This window comes from Eptesicus fuscus, chromosome 16 (genome assembly GCF_027574615.1).
Source record: "Eptesicus fuscus isolate TK198812 chromosome 16, DD_ASM_mEF_20220401, whole genome shotgun sequence".
NCBI classification, from domain to species: domain Eukaryota; kingdom Metazoa; phylum Chordata; class Mammalia; order Chiroptera; family Vespertilionidae; genus Eptesicus; species Eptesicus fuscus.
In genome coordinates this window covers 18,237,833-18,264,787 of record NC_072488.1, presented here as the reverse complement: position 1 = coordinate 18,264,787, position 26,955 = coordinate 18,237,833, and the positions used below count along the sequence as shown (strand labels likewise).

General features: G+C 38.2%; 1 protein-coding gene across 1 annotated transcript in view; it reads left to right on the top strand.

Annotated features, from left to right (window-relative positions):
• Positions 1–26,955, top strand: part of HEATR5B (HEAT repeat containing 5B) — a 73,431-nt gene that overhangs the window by 36,376 nt on the left and 10,100 nt on the right. The window contains exons 21-29 of the mRNA XM_008162243.3: positions 3,744–3,888; positions 5,416–5,655; positions 6,153–6,404; positions 10,228–10,409; positions 13,707–13,775; positions 18,573–18,752; positions 21,105–21,342; positions 22,303–22,557; positions 26,687–26,814. Coding sequence (XP_008160465.1) covers positions 3,744–3,888; positions 5,416–5,655; positions 6,153–6,404; positions 10,228–10,409; positions 13,707–13,775; positions 18,573–18,752; positions 21,105–21,342; positions 22,303–22,557; positions 26,687–26,814 — 1,689 coding nt within the window. The remainder of the gene's footprint in view (positions 1–3,743; positions 3,889–5,415; positions 5,656–6,152; positions 6,405–10,227; positions 10,410–13,706; positions 13,776–18,572; positions 18,753–21,104; positions 21,343–22,302; positions 22,558–26,686; positions 26,815–26,955) is intronic.

The following is a 26,955-nucleotide window of genomic DNA, read 5'->3' as shown; positions in this document are numbered from 1 at the left end:
GTTAAAGATGGACTGTAAACACAAACTTCTTTCCAGAAGTTTGACTGTAAGGAGAGGACAGTAGGGCAAGGGGGTGATGGAGTCAGGAGAGACTCTTTTTCTCTTACGGTAGAGAGAAGTGAGCATGTTTAAATGCTGATGAGATGGAGCCTCTAGGGTGGGAGAGTTAGTGGTATAAGGCATAGAGGGAATATTTAATACTAGGGGCCCAGTGCACGAATTCATGCACCTTGAAAGGAACTATGGGCTGTGAGGCTGCAGTGGGCACAGAGGCAGGTCTTAGACCATCCTCCGCGCCCCTGCCTGGCCCCTTCCACTGCACACCCAGTCCCCTGTCTGCCAGCAGCCCTGCCTCTGCCACCGCTCCCACGCACTGACAGCGCTGGCCCCACTCGCACATGCTGAAGGCACGGAGTGATTGGGGCCAGTGCCAGCAGTGGGTGCGAGTGAGGCCGGCGTTGTCAGCAGGTGCTAGCAGGGCCGTCACTGGCAACTGATGCGAGAGGCGGCTGCCAGTCCTAATCACTCCTCAGAAGCAGGGGGAGGTGGAGAAGCCCCAAGGGGCAAACGGGGCCAGCGCTGGGCGCTGGCAGCAGGTGCCAGTAGTGGCTTTGGCGCCGGCAGCAGGTGTGAGCGCCCAGCGGGAGCACAGTGCACAGGAGCAAATAATTTTCAGTAACCACCAGAGTCTCTCCCCGATGACAGCAACTGGTGCCCCACCTTGGTCTGGCGCCCCCACTCACCTGCTCCACCATCCTGCCATGGCCTGTCATGTTCTGCGCTCTGCTGCCTGCTGCCGACGTCCACCATGTGCCGCACACGCCCCCTGGTGGTCAGCGCATATCATAGCGACTGGTTGTTTGGTTGTTTGGTTGTTCCATTTGTTCGGTCTATTTGCATATTACAGTTTTATATATATAGATTCAAGGTTTCTAATGGGATAGAAGTTCCAGGGCATAAGAAGATATCTCTTCCAGTGCAATGTAAAGAAAAGAGAAGAGGATGAGTGTAAGAATAGGTTGTGAGGAGGACCAGAAGTTTGAGGAGAATGGGACGTGGGAGTTGGGAGTACATGGAGAAATACAAGATCAGTGTGGCCTCTTTGGCTCCATTGTGTGATTTATGGTGGTACCAGTTCACCTCATTGTGAGAATTTGTTCAGCACCTGTAAACAACTCGGGTGCAGGCTTTGAGCAGCCAGATACTTGGATACATTCATAGTTGGGCTTTGGCCAAGTTGATTCATTAATTGACAGCAGGATGAAGGAAGTGAGGACGTTAATGGATTATGAAATTTCATTTGGATAAGGGAGAATGACAACGACAGGAAGAGGCTAATGTAGAGGGAGAAGGAAAGGTATAATAGGTGTAACCATGGGAAGATATTGCTGAGGAAAGGGAAGAGAAGGTTATCCACAATGTGGTAAAGGAACTGGAAGGCCATGATATTAGATCTCAAGTAGTATATTTAGCTTTACTCCACAAGGATTGCTCCTGTTTCACCACAGACCACAGGGAATTGAATTAGTTCCAGATTATCAAAGAGTTTGAGTGTGCCACAGAGCAGAAACCAAATGTACAATGTTTACAAAGAGCATATGCAAAGAAAATAGTTAACTAGAATGTGCACTGAATTTAATTTTTCAACATGATATGAAACATCCTGGCAAAAGCCATGGTCTAATGCCCAAGCTTTGAGGCCATAGATGGCACCACATGAGTGAAGTGAACTTGTTACAGGATTCAAGCTTAGGTAGACAACTGACAAATCTGATGGAGATGCAGACACACACTCCACAAGTTGTCTGGTTCCTCTCTCCTTTTTTTTCTCCTTAAAGGTAATTATACTATGGGGTTGACCTTATGTGCTAGAACACATTTAAGAGGACCTGGGAAAGTAATAACATGACTTTCTTTATCTCAGTGGCAGTTATCCGTAAGCCACAGGGAATGCAATGAACTTCCTTGGTGTTAACACAGCATTATGTCTACAAACCTATTTCCTTAGTAGAACCTCAAGGGTTTTATTACAAGGCATGTTGGAGCACTTTCCTGAACTCTTAAGAAATGTAAGTAGTGAGATTACAGGCAGCTGGTGAGAAGGAAATGGCGTGGTAGGATAAGATGAGAAAAAGGGCCATTCAAGTGGCTGTCCAATTTCCATGTTGACAGAAGTCCCTTCCATTACCAGATCTTTTGACACTCTCTGAAAAATAATCTACACATAGGTTAATCCGTATTAGTGGAATCAATTTAGATTTTTATAAATTCCATGCTCCTTTCTACTGAATTATTAATTGCTCTTTATACCATGTCCTGACAGAACTATTCTGCACATAGGCATTGATGTCCTCTGGATGATTGCAGGAAATGGCAGTGAGAGAAAGACTTGAGCTGCATGCCCAAGTTGTCAGTGACAGAGCAGGGTGTCCACTTGTCGAGGATGGTAGATACAAGAAGAGATCCAAGATGACATAAAGTATAAAATAATAGGAATTTTTATTGGAAGGTGGAGGTCTGATGTAGGAGCAAGCAATGTTCCTGTTCCTGGGTTTTGTGAAATGTAAGGGGGGGGGGGGGAAGCTTTATTGGAGAATAATTAGGCATCCTATATAATAAAAGTGTAATATGCAAATCGACCCAATGGTGGAAAGACAGGTCGCTATGTCGCACACTGACCACCAGGGGGCAGACGCTAAACACAGGAGCTGCCCCCTGGTGGTCAGTGTGCTCCCACAGGGGGGAGCTCTGCTCAGCCAGAAGCCCGGCTGATGGCTGGCGAGTACAGTGGCGGTGGCAGTCGGACATCCCCTGAGGGCTCCTGGACTCTGAAAGGGCTAGGCTGGGCTGAGGGATCCCCACCCTGAGTGCACGAATGTTGTGCACTGGGCCTCTAGTAATCTATAAAAGTTGAATATGTGCCTGCACTCTTACCCAGCAGGTCTACTGTTAAGTAAATACCTGACAGAAATGCATGCACATGTATGCCAAAAGACATGAACAGGAATGTTCTTTGTCATACTGTGAAGAATTACTATCCCCACTTTACATATGGGCAAACAAGGCACAGAGAGGTTAAGTAACTTATCTAAGGTCACTCAGGAATAAGTGACAGAGCCAGGATTCAAACCCAGTCTGGCAACCAGAGCCTGAGCTCTTAATCATAATTTTACTTTATGTATTAAGTATACTATATTGATTCTTTCAGGAACTTTTGAGGTTAAAAAAATTCCATAGCAAAAGGCTACATTTTGCAATTCTTTTCAGATGTTTGTTTGGTTGATTTTTTTTTTTTTTAGAATTTTAATTAGTATCCTCCTTTGCTTTCAGTTTTTTACTGTGCACTCTGCCCCCTAAATTATCATTCACTATATTTAATCTCTATGCACTTAAAAAGTTTAGAAGACAAAGTTTAGTAGGACCATGTGTAAAATAAGATATGCAAAAGATCCTTCTAGAATTTTATTAGGTATATTGTATAATATTTAGTGCCCAGGTCTTGGGACAGTTACTTTAGCTACTGAAGTGTTCTTTATATATTTTATTGGTATTATTATTTTTCTAAAAGGCCATTATTTGACTATATTATTTAAACAGCTGAGGTTGTTAAATGGAGAGGTTGTTAAACAGCTGAGGTTGTTAAATGGAGAGGCTCTTCACAAGTTACGTGTTTATATACCTTCATGAGACAAGTACAATTACAGCTTTTTTAAAAAAATGTCTACAATTATTATGGTTTCTAGGTTCACTTATGTAGTTCCCATTTGTTACTTCGACGAGCAGCAGTGGCTTGTCTCCGGCAGCTTGCACAAAGAGAAGCAGCTGAGGTCTGTGAATATGCCATGAGCCTTGCCAAAAGTGCAGGGGACAAAGAGAGCAGCGGTGCCAGTAAGTTATTTTACCAGGCAGTATTCTTTTCCTTTAAATACTTAAACATTTCAAATGAGTATTACTTATTAAGTAACATTTTTTGTTAAAATATGATTGATTTCCTTATTCTTTTAAAATAAAATCATTATCCCCTTAAAAATTCCAATGTAGTTTTCTTGGTAATTTTGCATTTTTATCTTTTAAAAGATTTTGTAGCTTAAAAAAATACCGTTTACTATCTGAATACTTCTGCCATCCTTTGAGAATGATTTCACTGTATAAAGGGTGACTAACTCTGGGGATACTGCTTTGTGTTACTAATAGACTTCTGAAAAGAGAAATTATCTATTTTGAAAGGCTCCAGTCTTTGACAATAGTTAACTTTTTGTGATCTAACTTTTCCTTTGAGAGATAAAGCCAAAGTAACCAATAATCTATGAAATGTCAGTAGATGCTCTGATAGTAAAAGGTACATCTTTGCCTTCTTCAGGTCTCTCTGCTTTTTGGGAGGGTTTAGTTTTAGTATAGCTTGAATTCATATCTCACCTTCCACTATCTAGGGAAAGGTGATTTGGGAACTTATTTTAAAAAAATATATTTTATTGATTTTTTTTTACAGAGAATAAGGGAGAGGGAAAGAGAGAAACATCGATGAGTGAGAAACATCGATCAGCTGCCTCCTGCACACCCTCTACTGGGGATGTGCCCGCAATCAAGGTACATGCCCTTGACCGGAATCGAACCTGGGACCTTTCAGTCCGAAGGCCGAGCCAAACCAGTTAGGGCTGGGAACTTTTTCAGAGCTTAATTGACAGAGATATTGCCCCTGTTGTGAGAGAAAATTTTTGCTTATAAGGCTTTCTAATGCCTAGAAGTTGCTTGGGGATTAATCAGACACTAGAATAACTTCAATTTTAGCATAGTATAATGAGAGTTCTGTTAACATAGTGTATTCATTCTTAGGGCTACCAGTTTTATTATTTCTGCTGTTTATGAGAATAAAAGTATTTTTAGAGAAAGCAAGAACTTTAATACTATTTCATAACTGTACTATTTTTTTTTTTATTGTATGTTTCTTGAAAAGAATTTTCCAAAAATTTAAATGAACTTTCAGGATGTAATCCATTTATAATTTGTGATCTGATTTATGGATTTTTTTTTAAATCTGGACAATAAGACTGAGTAAGTTTCAACTTGTTCTTCCAACAAATACAGTGAACACTTTTTCAGTCCATTAAATTAAATCTATTTAGAAAATCTCTCTTTCCCACCCTTGTTAGAATAAAATATTTTTATTGAGAATTTTGTGAGATTTGTTTAAAATAGCTCAGAATATCAGTCTTAAAGATTAGGGTTTTACCTTGAATTGTCAGATTAAATTCTGATCCTGAAGACATATAAACTGGAGACCACAGATAAATTGTATATATAGCTGGTTTTGTTGCTATTGTGAATTTACATTTAAGCCTTACTTCTTATCATAATTATTACCTACAATATACAGCAAAATCTTATACAAGTTCATCTGTAAAACTTGCTTTTCAGATGTCAGTTCTTTTGCACCTGGAGTAAGTTCTCAGAGTGATATTCACTGCCGGCACCAAGGTGTTAATATAACAGAAACGGGTCTGGAGGGACTTCTTTTTGGAATGCTAGACCGGGAGACAGACAGAAAATTGTGTTCTGATATTCATGATACTTTGGGACATATGCTTTCATCACTGGCTGTAGAAAAACTTTCCCACTGGCTAATGCTTTGTAAAGATGTCCTGGCAGCTTCTAGTGGTATGTATTTAATATATAAAATATGTTACCAAAATAATGAAAATTATTTTACTTCTGACATGTACATTTTAAAATACCTCAGAGTATCAGTCTTAAAGATTAGGGTTTTACCTTGAGCTTACATTTTAAAATACTTATAATTTTAATCTAAATATCTATAAAAATGTTGAAGATTATATTACATACTAGTCAACTTTTTTATTTCTTGAAAAATGACTATGTTCAAACTAAATTTTCATATGTAAAAATCCCAGGTTATTCTGTAGATAGCACAGTATGTTAAGCTAGTGAAATATGTGAGATATTTTTATATTATCCTTTTCTTGATGTTTACTTATTTGTTTAAAAAAGAAAGCTTGCCAATTCTACTGTTTTCAAAGGATTGAGAACTTAGTCTTTTTTTAAAAAAAAAATTAGAAATCTTCTAAATGTTTTTTGTAAAGCATCATTTTTGCTCTATCTAAGGTTGTTATAATATACTTTTATTTTTATTACAGATATGAGCACTGCAACTCCATTAGGTAGTGGAAAAGATGAAGAATCTGAAAAGAAAGATGAGATGGATGATGATATCATGTTTACCACACTAGGCGAAGAAGATAAATCAAAGCCTTTTGTGGCACCTCGGTGGGCCACTCGGGTATTTGCTGCTGATTGCCTGTGTCGAATCATCAATCTGTGTGAAAATGCAGACCAGGCTCACTTTGATCTTGCCATGGCACGCTCTGCTAAACTACGAAACCCTACAAGTAAATTTAAAATCAGTACTTCTTTTCCTAAAGTATTTTTATAGGTTTACAGTATTTTACTGCTTAGGACTGTAGCTTTCTTTTTTATTTTCTTTCCTCTCTCTCTCTCTCTCTCCCCTCTCTCTCTCTCTCTCTCTCTCTCTTTTTCTTTCATGTATCTATCAACCTCATTTTTCCTAAGGATAATGATGGCAGTAACTTATGTTTCCCTAGTACATTGCCCTAGTTTTAACACTTCAATGTTAAAATTCTCAGATTAGCACTGTATTTTACAGAAATGACAAATCTTTAAGGTGCATAACCTGAGTTCTGCGTTCCTCAGCATGGAGAATGTCAGACTTTACGACTGTCTTGGTGGATTTCAAACTCTTAGATTTCAGAAATGCTATTAGTTATTTTTGCAAAGGTGAAAATTGTTTTATTACTGAAACCCCTCATGGGTTTTTAATGTTTTGTAAGTTTTTTGTACCGTATATCTCCTGGATCAGATATTAATGAGGAATTTACAAAGAGATTATGAGGTCCAATATCTTCATTTTACAAATTTGGAGACCCAGACAAGCTGAGAGCTGTGCAGTAACAGACTCCATACCTGATCCTGTTGTCTCTTCATCACCCAGTCATTTTTTAAATATCTGGAGACAAATTTGCGTATCAACAATATTGAAGTCTATACATAATGCCTTTTTCTCTCTGACTGCAGCTAGTAAAGGTGCTCTGCTTTTCAGGACTCATGTGATTAGGTTGGGCCCACATGGAAAGTTTAGGATAGTCTCCCCATTTGGGGGTCCATAACCTTAATAATTTCTGCAAAGTCCCTTTTGCCATGGAAGGTAACATATTCATGTTCTAGGGATTAGGGCATGGACGTATTTGGACACCATTATTCTTGCCTACCACACTGATCCTATATAATAAAAGGCTAATATGTAATTGACTGAACGGCGGAACAACTGGTCGCTATGACGTGCACTGACCACCAGGGAGCTGCCCCCCTGGTGGTCAGTGTGCTCCCACAGGGGGAGCGCTGCTCAGCCAGAAGCCGGGCTCACGGCTGGCAAGCACAGCGGCAGTGGTGAGAGCCTCTCCCGGCTTTGTGGCAGCACTAAGGATATCTGCCTGATATCCCCCGAGGGCTTCCGGACTGCAAGAGGGTGCAGCCTGGGCTGAGGGACCCCCGCTGAGTGCACGGATTTCGTGCACTGGGCCTCTAGTTTATTATAAGCATAGGAAGTTAGAATTTGTAAAGACATGGAAGGATAAGTGTTCATGCTATATTTAAGGAATGGTGAATATCCTTAGCCTTTCTTACTTTGTATTTCTTAATTGTTTTGTCTCACTATTATAACTTGTGTTTTTGCCTGCATTCTCAGAGATCCTCACAAGTGTTTCCTTTATATCATTGATAATGTTTTACTCTTTTCTCCTTCCATAGTGGATCTGAAGCCTTTTTTTGTGTTCTTAGTTTTCTTTTAATTCTTCTGTATTTTTTCCACCGCTATTATTTCAAATTATTTTCACTCTTTATGGTTTTCCTTTCTTATTCCAGAAAATAACAGCCATGGGTATTTTTTACATCCTATTGAAATGACAAATGATTTTCTAAAAATTTGACAAAATTTTTTCTAATTTCTGTTTTGTGTAGAATCTTGAGAATCTTCCTTTTCCCTGAGTATTTTTTTCATAGGCTTGTTTGCTTATATATCATTGCTCACAGTGTGGAGGGTGTGGGTGGCCGAATTGCCCATGTTTTCTTTGCTTCCTGGGCACTTCACATTGGTAGCTTGATAGTAAGCTGGTATAACGGCTCCGCAACCTAGATTTCAGTATCTAACATGCTTTGTTCTGCTTGACTGAAACAGGATCCTTTCCAGCACCCACTGTGCCATTCTGAACAGTCATGGCAGCGGTGTGAAAAACTATAGACCCAATGGGTGTCCTATCTAGACTCTTCCTGTATTATCCCTATCTCCCTTTTGATCTACTATGTTTCAGTTGTAGGGAATTACTACTCCAGATGTAATAAACTTCTCCAGATGTAATAATGTTTGCCAATCCCTAACAACCTGCTAATTCTCTTCCCATTTTGGAGTTTCTGCCCAGTCCCCATTTCCACTATGCCCCTTTAGGAGTTCATTTCCTTGGATTTAGAAAAAAGATAAAGGTACTGATTTGACAAAGGTTGGAGGTAGAGATTATGTAGAGAAACAACAGCACTTTAATTCCAGGAACAATTGCATAATTTTGGATGGTAGATTGATATAGTTCTGGACCTTATAAATTAAGTGATAGAGCATGCAGGAGGAATAATGGTCCTTTTATTTACTTTTGGGTTGGCATAATATTAATATGCCCATTTTAGTTCAGTTTCTTCTGCCTTGGAAGTTTTCTCTCAAGTTCTGGAAATAGTTTATTATAACTAGTTTTTATTGATGGTGTTTTTGCCTTTTTTAGATGAGAAAGCATTTGGGATCTTCTAGCCAAATGTTTTTCCCCGCTCAATTCTTTTTGCTTCCCTCCCCGAAACCAATTGATTTTTTTTTTTTTTAATTTAAGATTCTAAAATTGGCATTTTGGGTAGACACATGAAAAAACTAGAAGATGCTTATCTTAAAACCTTCACAAGAACAATAACAACAAAAACCTGTCTAAATAGTAGCTGAATGGGGATCAGGCTGAGTCACACAGATTTGCCACTGCTTCAAAAAGACTGTGTAACTCTGTGTAACTTTCAAGAACTTTATAAAGTACCTGAGCTCAATAAATTTTTTATGTAATTTCTGTTGTCTTCAAGTTCATTGACATTTTCTTCTTCAGCATCTAATCACTATTAATCTTATCCAGCATATTTTTTATTTCAGATATTTTCTTTATCTCTAGAAGTCCCATTGGTGCTTTTCTCTGTCTTTATCATATTTTCTTTATCATATTTATGCTTTTCTCTTACTTCTTGAATATAGGCAACATATTTATAATAGAGGTGTTAAGGTTCTTATCTGCTAATTTGTCATCTCTCTCATTTCTGGACCTGTTTCTATTCATTGGTGTGTGTTTTTCTTTCCTTTCCTTGTTATGAGATATATTTTCCTGCTTATTTGCACCCCTGGTAATTTTTTATTAGATGCTACACATTGCAAATTTTGTGCAATTAGTACTAGATTTTGTTGTATTTTTTTAAATAGTGTTGGACTTCATTTTGGGTTGTAGTTAAGTTACTTGATATTTTTGAATTCTCTTGAGACCTGATTTTAAGCTTTTCATTTTTTATTTTTTAAGGGCACATTTAGGGGCAGCCTTTACTTTAAGGCTAAAAGGAAAAATACACTTCTCTTGTCTACATCTCATTCTTATAAAAGTTTTCCAGAAAAGGGTTGGCAAACTGCTAGATTTGGCTGCAGTCCAAATCTAGCCCACAGCCTGTTTTTGTAAATAGAGTTTTGTTGTAGCACCACATACCCATCTGTATACATACTGTGAGTAGTTAGTTTCGTACTACAATAGCAGAGCTGAGCAGTTGCTATAGAAATTATATGGTTGGCCAAGCCAAAATATTTACTATCTGGTTCTTTACAGAAAACGTTTGCCAATTCCTATTCTCAGAGAATTATAGATTCCTTTCGGGAAAGTAATGATGATTAGGTTACCAGTGTTGTTGAGCTATTATAATATGGAAGCTTTCTTGAAAGTGTTTCTCTGTTTATTTTTAAATACACTGAAATATGTAGATCATAAATGCTTTATAAAAGAAATTCATTTCACATTTTTATGTTATTACACTTATTTTTGGGAAAGTTTTCCTTTTGCCTTCTATTTTTATTTTTAGATGACCTCTTAGTACTTCATCTTTCTGACCTGATTCGTATGGCATTCATGGCTGCAACTGATCACAGTAACCAGCTGCGGATGGCTGGGCTCCAAGCACTTGAAGACATTATCAAGAAGTTTGCATCTGTGCCAGAGCCTGAATTTCCAGGTCATGTGATTCTGGAGCAGTATCAAGCTAATGTGAGATATTCTATTTATTTAAAAATTTAAAATTGATCTTTTGAGTGATCATTAAAGGAGTGAAGATTCCCTGGAAAAATGTATTTGGAACTGCACCCTATTTATCCAGGTAGAAGGCATATCTCTACTGCCATTATCTGTTGCATAGTTTGAATCAACCCACAGTTGCAGAAACAATAGTATAAAACTTGTCACTATTTTTAAGTCATGATAGCATGTTAGTGATAAAACTAGAATAGAAATTCCAGCTTGGCTTTCCTGTCTTGTGTTTACATATTTAACATACCACTTAAAAGGTAAAAAGAACATTCAAAGAGTATTGTGGATTTCTTGCCATTATTTTTATATATCAAGACTTTATAAGCATTTTTAAAAATGAAAACCAATTGTGCCCTATATGCTGAAGGATAAATTAACTTTTAATAACTCAGATAAAATATTTCTGAAAGAATTAGATACTTGCAAAAGATTTTTTTATTTCATTCTAAAAAGGACGAATTTCTCCTGAGATTTATCTCTTTATTTAGTTATTCAGATAAGGCACAATAAGTGTATTTCTAATAATAGTGGATTATGTAAAAGCAAAAAACTTACATTAGCAAGGAAAGAATAAACTTTTTCTTTTTAATGTGGTTATACCAAAATCTTGGTTCTGCCTATACCTACCATATCTTATCTAAAAGCTATGCTTAAACCTAAACAAAATAAAGTGGGAATATGTATAATCCATTGTTTACCCATCATAAGTACAGGTGAGGAAGTTATAGACTTGACCCCAGCTGGTTACCAAAAATCTGGTTTACTCCCAAATACTCAGCCTATTAGAATAAAGTCCTTTTGTGTGTTTTTTAAACTTTTTATCTATAATAATAAAAGCATAATATGCTAATTAGACCGGATGTCCTTCCAGATGACCTTCCGGATGAAGCCGGGGCTGTGAGGGAAGCCCAGGTCCCAGGTGTCTGCTGGCAGCTGGGGGAAGGAAGGCCTACTCTTGCACGAATTTTGTGCATCGGGCCTCTAGTTTATAAATAATTTCAAACAGAAAAATTGCAAGAATAGTACAAAAAAACTGTCTTATATCTTTTACTTATTACTGCCAATTGTTAATTTTGCCTCATTTGCTTTAACATTGATAGTGTCTATCTCTCCTCTCTCTCTCTCTACACACACACACACACACACACACACACACACTTATTTCTAAATCATTTAAAAATAAATGATTTAAATCATGTACCTTTTTCCTTGAACACTTCAGTCTATATTTCCAATGGGTAAGAACATTATCTTACATAATCAAGGACAGTTATCAATTTCAGCAAATTTAACATTGCTATACTACTTTTATATAATCTATCATATTCCACTTTTATTAGTTGACCCAATAATCTCTTTTATAGTATTCTTCTCCTTCAGTACAGGACCCAATTACCAACTCTGCGATTAGTTGATTATTGCAATGCTAATACTGCAATTAATTGCCATGTGTCTTTAGTCACAGAGAGGGGCTCTTTATTCATTTCCAAAGTGCTGTTGATATGCCTTAGCAAGTGAATCTCTAGTGAAAGGGAAGAAATCTCAAACTAGGGGTTGACTACATTTAATTCTTTATTCAGTTCATATGTATTAAATCTAAATGTAGCTAAGAATCTGTAATTGATGTTGGCTTATTAAAACTAAAGCTCAAATTCCTTCACTTATTCCTATTACAATAGTATATAAAGTAATATTTCTTGAACAACCTTCTTTTTAAAGCATCTCTCCTTAAAAAAAAAAAAAAAGAATAGTTTATTGATTTTTAGAGACAGAGGAAGGGAGAGAGAAACATCAGTGCAAGAGTGCAACATGCCTCCTGCATGCCCCCTACCTGGGGATTGAGCCTGGAACTGGGGGTATGTGCTCTTTCCCAGGAATGGAACTGGTGACCTCCCAATGCGTGGGAGAACGCCCACCTAACCGAGTCACACCGGCCGGGGTAAAGGTTTCTTTCTTTCTTTCTTTCTTTCTTTCTTTCTTTCTTTCTTTCTTTCTTTCTTTCTTTCTTTCTTTCTTTCTCTCTCTCTCTCTCTCTCTCTCTCTCTCTTTCTTTCTTTCTTTCTTTCTTTCTTTCTTTCTTTCTCTTTTTTAAAAAATATATTTTATTGATTTTTTACAGAGAGGAAGGGAAAGGGATAGAAAGCTAGAAACATCAATGAGAGAGAAACATCGACCAGCTGCCTCCTGCACGCCCCCTACCGGGGATGTGCCCACAACCAATGTACATGCCCTTGACCGGAATCGAACCTGGGACCTTTCAGTCCACAGACTGATGCTCTATCCACAGAGCCAAACCGGTTTTGGCTCTCTCTCTTTTTAAAAAATATATTTATGTTGATTTCAGAGAGAGGAAAGAAGAGGGAGAGAGAGATAGAAGCATCAGTGATGAGAGAGAATCATTGATCGACTGCCTCCTGCAAGCCCCCTACTGGGGAATGAGCCTGCAAACTGGGCATGTGCCCTGACCTGGAATCGAACCATGACCTCCTGGTTCATAGGTCAATGCTCAACCTTTGAGCAACATTGGTCAGACTGCAAAGCATCTCTTTTTGAGGTGAAATAATCTCTTAAGTTATTTTTAGTGACTATGAATGTTTAGTAATTAGTTAAAGGAATTGATCAGTTATATAAAATTCACCTATGAGGTAAATATTGTTAGAAATATGTTTAGGAAAATATAAGCAAAAAAAGGATAGCAATTTTTTGTTATCTCTGGGAACATCTGACTTTGTCAGAAAATCCTGTTTATACTTAAACAAAAACAAAGGAAAATAAACAAAATTCATTGCCTATTTGGTATAGTATTCATATAGATTTAATAATGATAATCTCCTGGAAAGCAAAAGAAAATGGTATGGTTGAGTTTATGGTAACTGGAAAGAAAGATAAGAGAGATATAATAGTCCTGGCTGGGTGGCTCAGTTGTTTGGAGGGTTGTCCCATGCATCAAAAGGATGTGGATTCAATTCTAGGGTAGGGCACATACCTAGGTTTCTAGTTCACTCCCCAGTCGGAGCACATATGGGAGGCAACCCATTGATTTTTCTCTCTCACACCGATGTTTCTCTCTTTCTCTTCCTTCCTCTCTCTGTCAAGTCAATAAAAACATATTCTCAGGTGAGAATTTTAAAAAAAGAGGGAGAGATGTAATAAAAAGGAAGGAACAAAATTGTGTTTTATGTGTTTTCATCTCCAAAGACTAAAGAGGCTTTCTGTTTACTACTTAACTTTAAAAATAAATTCTATTTATTTTTCTAGGTGGGAGCTGCTCTAAGACCAGCCTTTTCACAAGATACCCCATCAGACATAATAGCAAAAGCTTGCCAGGTAAGAAGAAAAATAGGGTTTTCTATTGCTTTGGTCTATAAATTCATAGATATCTTAGAATTTCACTTCCAAAAAAGAAGATAGAAAAATTAAATAACATTTATTTTTATCTTGGTAATATAGCAGTGACAGTTTTCTTTTTTATTTTGTATCCAATGATGAAATAGAAACTGTTAATCACATCCCCCCCTTTTTTTCATCATAGCTGAGGACATGACTTTGGGATACATAGCTTTTATATAACCCAGAAGTGAGCAGAAATATGACAGTCTTAAGAGGGACTAAAATAAATGTAAGATCTCAAAATCTAGAATAATTAAAGAATACATAATAATGATAATTAGGTAACAAAAGATTTCTTTGACTATAGGCTGTGAAAATTCTACAAATTTCTGGGTATTAAATTATCCAAAAGAGAATTTCACAGTATGGATATTTAATTGAAAAATTAATCTCCAGGGATTTTTCTTACATTATTGTATCTGAAGAGATATTCCTTTAGTAAGTTCCTCTTTTTTATTATGCCTCATCCTAAAAAAGGATTCATGCATTAAGCTCTAATCTTTCAGAAAAATCAGATTCTTCAACTACTTAAGGATAAAATAGAAACAACTCTCTCCAAATTTTCAGGAGTACAAAACTATGGTCTGTAATTATTTAAAATCCACAATCAAGCTACATGTAGCCTCTAGGGAGAGAATGTTCTCTTTGCAATGATGATTGGAAATTCTGACTTTGTTCTCTCAGTGACTGAATGGATTTGCCTCTTCCTTCCATTGTTAAGACTTATTTTTCTGAAGCCAGCTGTCTTATTGGTGGCCTTCAGAGAAATGAATTCCTCCCACCAATAGCAGACCAGAGAGAGAAGAGAGAGCCTTGTTTAAGAAAGAGGTCTGTGAAAAAAAAGAAAAAAAAGAAAGAGGTCTGTGGATCATGGTACAAATTCTGGAGTTAGAGTAGGTCGTTTGCTTTGGAATACAGAAATCACAGTCATGTATAAATAAATGTATCATAGTGCTATTTCAGAGCAGAGTATTTAATCAGAGAAAACCTACTACAAAGCTCCTGGTCATTAGAAAAGCAAAGGCTATTAGAATTTTATTTTGTGAGTAAGTAGTATGAAAATTTCCTGTTAGTGAATTTGCCTTAAGCATCTTATTTCTTATGTGACTCTTGCTGCTTTTCCAATAAGTAGTTTCTTTTTCTCTAGTGTCAGGCATACATTTTTTTACCTCCTATCCTTCTGTTTCTGGAAGAAACCCTGGTTTTGAAATACCTGGAGTGGTTTTTCCTTAAGGGAAAATAGGGACTTGGCTTCAGGCAGATCATGAAACATGGCATCCCAGCTTGTTTACTAGATAAATGTAACATTAACCCTGGAAATCAGGGTAATTCTTTGATATTATAGGAAGACCTTCAGATGTAACGCAATTGGGGACAGTAATCAGTGGGTTAATCAAACATTACTTCAAGCAGGGTAGAAATCATAAACATCTTACATACTTTAAATATTTACTTCAGCGTAAAACTTATAAATGTGCATTTATTCACCACTCTTTTGCTGCAAGTCCAAGATCTTTTCTCTGATTATGATATTGCTGATTCAGTGCTGCTTTGTCTTTCTGGGCAAACCAAGCCCTATTGTCGTATCTGCAATTTCTAATTTCATGTTCTTTAAAGTGGAAAAGGTACTTAGGTTTTTGCAAAGTAAACTTAGTGGCAAGTCTCAATCTTTACAATTTTCCCCAACTTTTAGTTAATATTTCTACCAAATTTTGCAGAAATATTTATCAAATCTCTCCAATATATTTTGTTTCCTTAGGAATAACAACTCTTTATTTTCATATTTATAGTTAATCTTTTTCACTTTAAATGTCATGTTTTCAACATTGCTTTGACTGGCATTTTATTTTGCCATCAGTATGTATATGATTGATAATATTAAAATATCCTTATTAATTTTTATTCAATTTAGATTGAATCCTTTGAGAATAAGATTATAAGAATATAATAGTTACATAAATATTTATTCTCAACTTTTAAAAAGTTTTAAATGTAGGAACACAATCCATTAACCATGATTCAATATCCAAATGCTCTGAAAGCCAAAAGCTTTTGCATAATTTATTTTGTAGCAAAACCTGAGCTTACTGTACTCATTTGGCCCTGACATGAAGCTGGGTGAGACTAGAGTATTGGTTAATCTCTTTCAGTGTGACTCGCACTACCTTTCACTCGAGAAGTATCCATGTTAATTATGAGGTGCTGCCACACATCTTGCTTATTGTCTTTCTTAATGAGGTTCATGTCCCTTGTTACCTTTTACCAAAATGTTGTGAACTGTGAAACATGTCTTGGCCCAAGGATTTCAGATAAGAAAGTGAGGACTTGTAATTGTTGAATAAAGCTGGCACTACCAGACCACCCTTCCTCTTTGGCTCCAGTTATCACCACACTTACCTGGTTTTCCTTTTGCATTTCTGGCCTTTCAATTCCTTTCATTGTTTATTCTTATTCCATTTGTCCCTTAAGTAAAACTATTTTCCCTGTGTCTGCCCTTAGACTTTTTTAAAAATATATTTTTATTGATTTTTTACAGAGAGGAAGGGAGAGGGATAGAGAGTTAGAAACATGGATGAGAGAGAAACATCCATCAGCTGCCTCCTGCACACCTCTTACTGGGGATGTGCCCGCAACCAAGGTACATGCCCTTGACCGGAATTGAACCTGGGACCCTTGAGTTCACAGGCCGACGCTCTATCCACTGAGCCAAACCAGTTAAGGCAGTGGTCGGCAAACTCATTAGTCAACAGAGCCAAATATCAACAGTACAAAGATTGAAATTTCTTTTGAGAGCCAAATTTTTTAAACTTAAACTTCTTCTAATGACACTTCTTCAAAATAGACTCACCCAGGCCGTGTGGAAGAGCCACACTCAAGGGGCCAAAGAGCCGCATGTGGCTCGCGAGCCACAGTTTGCCGACCACAAAGTTAGGGCCTTAGGCTTTTTTAAAAATCCTCACCTGAGGATTGATTTTTGAGAGAGAGAGAGAGGGAGAGGGAGAGAGAGAGAGGAGAGAGAGAGAGAGAGAGAGAGAGAGAGAGAGAGATACAGAGAGATACATAGATCGGTTGCCTCCCCCATATCTCCCCCATATGTGCCCTGACCAGGAATTGAACCTGAAACCTAGGTATGTGCCCTGGCCGGGAATCAGACCTGCAACCTTTTGGTATATGGGATGACGCTCCAATCAACTGAGCTACCCAGCCAGGGCAAGGCCTTTTTTTAAGTACATCAATTCTTGAACAAATTCACCTAGTAACATTGCTTTAGTTATAACCTTTGTGTGGAGCATTCTCAGGTCTACATAGTTACCTTTGTCCTTCCTCCTGAAATCCAGACCCAAGTTTCCAGTCACCTGCTGAATGTCTTTCCCGGGTCTCTAACTGGTACTTTGAACTCAGTATGTCAAAATGTTCACCACCAAGATCATGCTCTCTAACTTTTCATCTCCACCAAACTTTTCTATTTTCTTGTGTTATCTCTCTTAAGCAGTGGTATCACCTTCCTTCCATTAACAGTTTTGGCAATCAAAATTTGCAATTTTTGATTCCTCACCCTTTTTGCATGGCTTTGTGTCCCATCCCCTAAAAATATTTCATGGATTTCCAAACCCTGTGATTTCTACTTCCAAGTCTTTCCCTGATGCCTCTCCCTTTTTGTTCCATTCCCAGTTTGATCCCTGTCATCTCTGTTTCATAGTATTGTAATAGTCACTTAACTGAACACATTGCTTACTGTCTATACACATTCCTTCCTATGCATCAATACTGGAGCAGGCTTTCCACTGGAGCACAGTTCTAATAATATACCCCTGCTCAGATGCCCTGGAAACTCATGATTACCTACAGAACAAGTCTGCATTCAGTTCTAATGGAATTTAAATTGTGCTACAATCTGATCTCAGTTAACTTTCCTATTCGTAGTTCTTTCCCCATGTAATAACTCCCCTATATCTATCCACACAAACCTTTCTGATATCTAAACATTCCAATTTTTCCTACCAGAATTAATCTCTTCTTTTTTAAGTGTAGTATTGTGGTCGTAAATGTTCTCATGGATTTATTCAATCTGTTTTCTTTCTTGAGGACAGGGACTAGATTTTTTCCCCTTTACATAAAAAAAAAAATCTTTCTCATAGCACCCAGAATAACCCTTTGCTTATAATAAACAGAAATGTTGTTGAATTGAAGAATTGCTCACAACTTACCTGATTTAGATGAAAAATGGTAAAGTTTTTGTCCAATTAGACAATGGAAACATGACAAGTAAATATTGTTTTGTTTTCCACATCATTGTACAATAAATTCCATACTTGCTGTTTGGTTATTAAAACTAATATTAAAGCATAGCTTTGGTTTTTGTTGTTGTTTTTTTTTTTTTTTTTTTTTTTTTTTTTAAATATATTTTATTGATTTTTTACAGAGAGGAAGAGAGAGGGATAGAGAGTTAGAAACATCGATGAGAGAGAAACATCGATCAGCTGCCTCTTGCACACCCCCTACTGGGGATGTGCCCGCAACCAAGGTACATGCCCTTGACCGGAATCGAACCTGGGACCCTTGAGTCCGCAGGCTGACGCTCTATCCACTGAGCCAAACCGGTCTCGGCAGTTGTTGTTGTTTTGTTTATTGGTTTTGTTTTGTGTTTCTTCCCTCAAGGAAAAAAAATATATTTACTTATATATTAAATGTTAATATTTTTACACAAAAATTAAAAAAATTTTTTTTGGCTAGGTGTGTAGTACATGGATTGGAAGTGGAGTTGTCAGTGACCTCAATGATCTTCGTCGAGTACACAATCTGCTTGTTTCTTCTCTGGACAAAGTTCAGGCTGGAAAAGGATCTTCCAGCCAGCTGTACCGAGAAAGTGCCACGACCATGGAGAAACTGGCTGTTCTCAAAGCTTGGGCAGAGGTAACTGCCTGTTGTTTTGAACTGTTTCTTCATGTATGAGAAAATGTATCTGTTTTCTTATAGGTAAAAAAAAAAAAAAATCTATTTTTATTTTTTAAAATATATTTTTACTGATTTCAGAAAGGAAGGGTGAGAAAGAGATAGAAACATCAGTGAGAGAGAATCATTGATCAGCTGCCTCCTGCACAGCCCACACTGGGGATCGAGCAACCCGGACATGTGCCCTGACCAGGAATCAAACTGTGACTTCCTGGTTCATAGGTTGATCACTGAGCCATGCAGGCCGGGCTGATTTTTTATTTTTTAAAACTGACCTTTATATCAAATATATTGGTTCTTTCTCGCTAAAATACATAAACATTTATATCTCAAAAGAACTCTCATAAATCTTTGAAAATTATATTTTTAATGAGTTTGTAAAAACTTCTATATTGAGGAAGGGCTCCCCGTACTTACTATTGGGGCATGAGGCAGGGAAAACATACAAATACAAACAATAGAAAATAATTTAGGCCAAGAGATTTTTGTTTGATTAAATTTCAGGAGACTTGCCACCACTCATTGGTACCCATGCTGCAGGTTGCAGGGGATATTTGTGTGTTTTTCTTTTGTTTTTTTATAAATCTTTATTGCTGAAAGTATTACATATGTCCCCTTTATTCCCCCATTGCTCCCCCCCCCCCCATTTTGTTTTTTAATAGCTGGTTGTCTCTGTGAACATGTGACCTGGTCAGAGATGATGGTATTAAGTAAATAGAAACACATTTTGGGGGGCTTATTTTTCTAATTAGATATTACACAAGAAAAATACAAAAATTAGAAGTATAAGTAAAATAAAAAAGCAGACTCAATTCTGTACCTGAATTTCATTCATTCATTACACAAATCACCTAGTGTTTGTTAGGTGCCAGGCACTGTGCCTAGGCACTGAGTGTAGTGAAGTGGGGAAGATAGATCATTAAAAACAAGTTTTAAAAACATTCCTTCTTTCAGCACTTTTTTTCACTCCCCTGTCATTATATTAGTCTGCAACTTCATGGAAGGCTAAACCGTGTACTACTATTTGTCTTTGTTGCCTCAGGTCCTACCACAATAGCAAATGTGAGGCAAGAATAAGTACCTAGTAAAGATTTGATGAGTGAATGGTTAAATATACTGCAGTGCTTATGAGAAGTTTTCGTAAAATGTCTATATAATAATAAATATGGGGTAAGCAACTTAAAACCACTAGAAAATATGAATGTGATACACTTATAACTTGAGATCCAAAGTCCTTACATCAAAAATTAATTGGCTTCTGTTTCTAAATATTCAGGGTTAGTATTTCTGACTGACTGTAACTATTATAGATCATTGCAGTGTTAAAGAAAGCTTTTTCTCAACAATGAAGATTCATTGTTTCCTGTAATTATTGTCTAGAACTTAGAATGACTGCACCATAGCTGTGTGTTCATTGTAGGAATAGAGATAAGACCCTGCCATCCATCAAGAAGCTTACAGTGTATATACACATACATAGACTTCCTCATTGAGTACAACGAAGATAACACCGTGTAGGGGAAATCAATTTTCTCAAGATTTTTACCTGGTACAATTTTCTTTCTTACTCTATACTCTTGCTCTCCCCTCCCCCGCCTTTTTTTTCTTTTTTCGTTGATGTGTAATTCAGCTTTGTATGCGCCAGTTGCCAAAGCCTAAATGTATGTACAAAGACAAAGAAAACAAACAAAAGTAACTTCAACAAAGGGGAATCTTCAAAGTTAGTTTTAGGAAGTTGCAAGTATACATCTTTTTGGTTTTAAAAAGTGGAGAGAAAGGATACAGATAATATATGTGACTAGTAAATTATATTCTTGGCTTAGCTATCTGTTGTAAAGACTGGATTGCTAAATATCACTTAAGGATATGTAAGAAGGGGTTAGAAGGATATTTATGGAAATCCCTTCTCTGACCTATTCTCCCCTCAGCCATTTTCTTTGAATGCTGGATTGTATCTAATAAGTCTGTGAAAGCGGAGGCAGTAAACAGGAAATTGTGCCGTATGGTAAAAAAAAGAAAAAAAAACACATAAAAGGGAGCTTTGTAAAGTAGAACAAGAGAAGCCAGAAGAAATTCAGAGGATTCTACTAAGGAATATGCTGTGAGTGGAATACTAGTCAGAAGTCAGATCAATGAAAAAGATTGCATCCAAAGCAGCTAGAATTATTCTTTTGAGGTTATGAGGAAATCATTAGGTTGTATACTCTGTAGTATTTATATCCAATTTTTTTATGATTTAACTGTGTAATCATAACAACTTCAAAAGTTCTTAAAAATTATGCTTTGTTTCTCTTCCTGATACAATTTTACTAGGTATATGTGGTCGCTATGAATATTAAAAAGGAAGCAGAGTCGAAACCAAAAAGAGCAGTTAAAAATACTGATGAAGATGATGATGATTATGGTACCATAGATGAACTACCACCAGATAGTTTAATAACACTTGTACAACCTGAACTGCCCACACTCAGCCGCCTGTGGTTAGCAGCATTAAAAGACTATGCACTTTTGACTTTACCAGCTGAATTTGCCAGCCAGCTCCCCCCAGATGGTAAGTACTGCATTCAGAGTTATGCTTTTATGGAGATCCAAGTAGTAATTAAACAAAATGGAATTGGTGGAGGCTAAACAACAGTTATAACAACATCTTAAATTTCTGTGAACTTCAACTTTTCATTCTCTCACTTAGAGCATGTTCTCCATATTGAATTTGTGAATTCATATAGAGCATTAAACTTACTTGTTAGCCGAAGCAAAAATGTTCTCACTATTATAGTGCTAACTACGAGTTAGGGTACTCTAAATAACTATGCATAATAAGTAATTATGCAAAAGCATGATGAAGTATATTGCTGAGCTGGTCAGTGTAGGTATGCAAGGACAGGGGAGGAAGTCCTCAGTTTGGTACTGAAAACAGCTGCAGGGAAGAATGGCAGAAGAAAGGAAAAAAGAAAAAAGCAACATAGTTCCCTGGATGTGACAAAAAGAGAAGGTGATAAGGGTTTTATGTGTCTCTGGCAACAATGAAGAGGAAGCCTGTGGCCACAGGGTATGGATGCTCTTTTGTATGTGCTGTGGTCTGAATGTTTATGTCTCCTCGGAATTCCTTGTAAAACCTAATCTCCATTGTAATGGTATTAGGAGGTGGTGCCTATGTCGTGAGAGTGGAGCCCTCAATAGGATTAGTGTCCATGTAAAGAGACCCCCTCAAAGGAAGAGACCCTCCGCACTGCTCCTTAGCCCCTGCCAGCATGTGAGAACACAGCAAAAAGATGAATCAGGAAGAGGGCCCTCAGTGAACCATGCTGGCACCCTGGTCTTGGACTTGCAGCCTCCAGAACTATGAGAAATAAGCGTTTGTTGATTATACACCACCCAATCTGTGGTGTTTTGTTACAGTAGTCTGAATGGACTAAGACAGTATGTAATGAGTATTTTTAGTTAGTTGTACAGAAATGAGTGAACAATTAGAATACAAGTAATGTTTTTGATTGATTTGCTTGTTTCATAGGTGGAGCATTTTATACTCCTGAGACCATTGATACAGCTAGACTTCACTATCGGAATTCCTGGGCCCCAATTCTCCATGCAGTGGCCCTTTGGTTAAACAGCACAGGATTTACATGTTCAGAGTCAGCAGAAGCAGCTGCCGTATCTGGTTTACAAAAACGTCCTGCTTCCGTCAATTTAAACCAAGCATCAGGAGCAACGCCTAGTGCTAAGTCTTTACCAGAAATTAACAAAGATAGGATGCATCTGATTTTAGGTAGGTGAATCATGTTAATGTACTTCAAGATGTATCATTCTGAAAATTCATCTGTAGGGGGAAAAACTTCCTTCTACCCTCTTAGGTTCTGTGGCTGGTCCAAGAATTAAACCCACAATAAAACAGGTTAACAGGAGAAAAGCATACAAAGTTATATGATTTTTTTACATGTACACAGAAGTCTTTAGAATGAAAATGAAGAACTGAAGTAGCTGTTAGGCCCAAAATCTTGTCTACCATTTTACACAAAGAACAATAAATTGTGGAGCTGTAACAAATCAAAGCGGTTTGGGCCAGGAGCAGTAAATTGTGGGACATTGACAAGGAAATATATGGGAGAAACTTATGGAATATAAGGGTTGTTTTAGTAGGTTTGCTTACACAGGTCTATTTTGACATAGATTCCCACTCTCTGGTGATAAGAATGTTGTTCTTTTCCTGATACAAGGAGGGCACCTTTATCATTAGACTTTCTATGACCTGCTGTGGAGTACAAGAGGTCAGAGAGCTCTTTCTACACCTGCTATTTCTCAAGCACCTTCAGTTCAAAATAATTAATATGGCAAAGAGGCTTGTTTTAGTGTGGGATGTTCTGGAGTCCTTCATATCTTTCATTTTAAAGCTATGAAAAGTTTTACATAGCAGTTCAGAGAAGGAAAGGAGGATTTTAAGCACATTTTCTAAGTTGTTAGCTGAATTTTTAATCTAAAAGTTTAATTGTTAAAAAGTACTCTAAAAATTTTAGCCATCTTGTTTAGGAACAGAGCAATATTGAATAATTTTCAAGAAACAAAATAAACTTTTTTTCCAATAACATATTTTTTTTACTTGGCACTTAACAAATTGTTTCTTGAGGACAATAAAATGCAAAGTTAAAGTAAACTGGAATAAATATTAATTTAGAATTTCTTTATTGATATCATACATTCTAATGAAGCTCTTAGCCATCTTATATTTTTCTGGGAGGGAAAAGGAACACAATTGGTAATGTGAAATTATAGAATTTGTCAGTAGGTCTTATAAATGAAAATATGAAAGGCTTCCAAAACAGTGACCTCGCCCTTATGCAAATTAAGAGCAGTTATCCATGATATCCATTGTATCTCTTAAAAACTTTGTAGGTATAAAAATCTTTTGGAAACCATTTAATGAAAAGTAATTTTATAGTTTTCATAAAGTTATTCTTAATGTATTATTTTTAATGCCCTAGAAACAAAAAAAAAAAGGAATATTTTCTAAATCAATCTGATGACCTTAGAATTCCCCTCTCCAATTTGATTATTAACCTAATTTGGGCAAAGCTACAATCTGTGTTAGTTTGGTTGCTTATTTTGGAAACCATTTTGAACTCTAAGGCATTAATAAATATATATTAAAAAGTAATTTGTAAGCCTGCCAGTGTGGCTCAGTGGATGAGCGTAGACCTATGAACCAGGAGGCCATGGTTCGATTCCTGGTCAGGGCATATGCCCAGCTTGTAGGCTCAATACCCAGTGTGGGGTGTGCAGGAGACAGCCAATCAACGATTATCTCTCATCATTGATGTTTCTATCTCTCGCTCCCTCTCCCTTCCTCTCTGAAATAAAATATATTTATATTAGAGGCCCGGTGCACGAAATTCGTGCACGGAGGGCGGTTGTCCCTCAGCCCAGCCTGTACCCTCTCCAATCTGGGACCCCTCAAGGGATGTCCGACTGCCTGTTTAGGCCCGATCCCAGGGATTGGGCCTAAACGGGCAGTCGGACATCCCTCTCACAATCCAGGACTGCTGGCTCCCAACTGCTTGCCTGCCTGCCTTCCTGATTGCCCCTAACCGCTTCTGCCTGCCAGCCTGATCACCCCCTAACCACTCTGCTGCCAGCCTGTTTGCCCCCAACTTCCCTCCTCTGCCGGCCTGGTTACACCTAACTGCCCTCTCCTGTAGGGTTGATCACCTCCAACTGCCCTCCCTTGCAGGCCTGGTCCTTCTCAACTGCCCTCCCTTGCAGGCCGGGTGCCTCCCAACTGCCCTCTCCTGCTGGCCATCTTGTGGTGGCCATCTTGTGTCCACATGGGGGCAGGATCTTTGACCACATGGGGGCAGCTATATTGTGTGTTGCAGTGATGATCAATCTGCATAGTACTCTTTTATTAGATAGGATAGATGCCTGGTACAGGGGTGGGGGCCACCTGGTTTGCCCTGAAGGGTGTCCCTGATCAGGGTGGGGTTCCCTTGGGGCGTGGGGCGGCCTGAGCGAGGGGCCTGTGGTGGTTTGCAGGCGGGCCACGCCCCCTGGCAACACAAGAGGAGGCCCTGGTATCTGGAATTTATTTCCCTTCTACAATTGAAACTTTGTAGCCTGGAGCAGAGCCAAGCCTGGGGCTCCCTCGGAGGCCCGCAGCCATTTGTGTTGGGGTTATAATTGAAACTTTGTTGCCTTAAGCGGGTGGGCCTGGCCAGGGTGTGTGGAAAGCTTTGCTTCCCCTGTTGCCGGCGGCAACCCTGGCCTGCTCTCTCAAGCTCCATTCTACCGCCATTTGTTTGAATTTGTTTACCTTCTATAATTGAAACTTTGTAGCTTGAGTGGAGGCTTAGGCCTGCAACAGCTGGCAGAAAGCTTGGCTTCCTCTGTTACCTAGGAAACCTTGCTCTCTGTGGCTGTAGCTATCTTGGTTTGGGTTAATTTGCATACTCGCTCTGATTGGATGGTGGGCATGGCTTGTGGGCGTGGCTCGTGGGTGTGTTGGAAGTATGGTCAATTTGCATATTTGTGTATTATTAGATAGGATACTAGTGACCCAGCGTGCGAAATCGTGCGAGACTCAGACCCACGGGAAATTGCATGAGACCCGGGGCCCCAGATCCTGCTGCACCGTGGGACTTGACTCTGGGTCCTGCCGGCACCGCAGGACTCCCCCAAGTCCCACTGGCGCCACGGGACTCCCCCAAGTCCCGCCGCGCCATGGGACCCAGAGTCAAGTCCCCACCCACCCACGTGCGCCTCGCTGCACACGCAGCCCTGCCCACCCGCGCGTGTCTTGCCACGCACGCAGCCTCCTGGTGACCCGTCTTTGGTTGTTACGACGTTAGGGCTACTGGGTTCTTATAATATAGATATTAACCCTTTGCACTCGCTTGCTTTTTCTCGATTCCTTTATTCTACTCGGGATTTAATTTTTTAAATACGCCAGATTTTACAAAGCGCGGCAGTAGAATAAAAAACTGGAGTTTCTTTTCATACAAACTTATTTATTTGGATTTTTTTATATTTCAAATTATTGATACATTCAAAGAGTAATTTTAATCTCTATAATTTTTCATGGTGTGATATTTTTTGAAATATTCACCCACATGAAGACCTGGTTTACATTCACATGTTTCACAAATATAAATTGTCTCTCTTCTTCCTCCTTTGATTTTTCTGTTAGAATAAACAACACAATCTTTGTGTTTTTTGTTAGGGTGAGGTGTGATTATATGGAGCTTTCCATCTAAATGTTGCTCTAAGTTAGTGGATAATAATCTACCCCTGTAAGTTAGTGTACTGGTCTAACCTTTTTCACGTGACTGATGTGTCTTAGAAACAAATAGCCTTTGAAGATGCCATTGGTGAAGCTTAGGTGGTGGCATCAGTTGAGACGGCATTTACATTTTACTTGTCCTTTCATGCTAATGAAAACAAGAAAAGATACTGGAAAAATAGACAAAAATCCCCCTTGCCCCTGCGGTGAAACTACGTGTCGAGTGTGGCTCGACATATGAGCTGCTACTGATGCTAACTGTGTCGAGTCACACTCGACATCCGAGTGCAAAAGGTTAAAGTAATTTTTAAAAATAATAGATATAGCCGAAACCGGTTTGGCTCAGTGGATAGAGCGTCGGCCTGCGGACTCAAGGGTCCCAGGTTCGATTCCAGTCAGGGGCATGTACCTTGGTTGCGGGCACATCCCCAGTAGGGGGTGTGCAAGAGGCAGCTGATCGATGTTTCTCTCTCATCGATGTTTCTAACTCTCTATCCCTCTCTCTTCCTCTCTGTAAAAAATCAATAAAATATATTTTAAAAAAAATAATAATAGATATAGAGAAAAAAATTGGTGTCAAAGTAACTGTGTTTTATATAGACAAATGCTTTCATTTTGTACATTGCAGGTGTGAGTATACAGTTCCTTTGTTCCCCTAGGCCTGAGGAGCCTACTGAACATGTTACAGCATGTTTACAGGCCTTACATACCTTGCTAGATTCTCCTTATGCCCGGACCCATATTGCAGAAGATCAGGTACAGCCTATTTCTATAGTAGATCATTAATTGTATGCTTTGTTTTCACCATATTTATCTTAAGATAATTTTCTCACATATGAAATATTATATAGTAACTAGGGGCCCGGTGCACAGATTCATGCACATTGAAAGGAAATT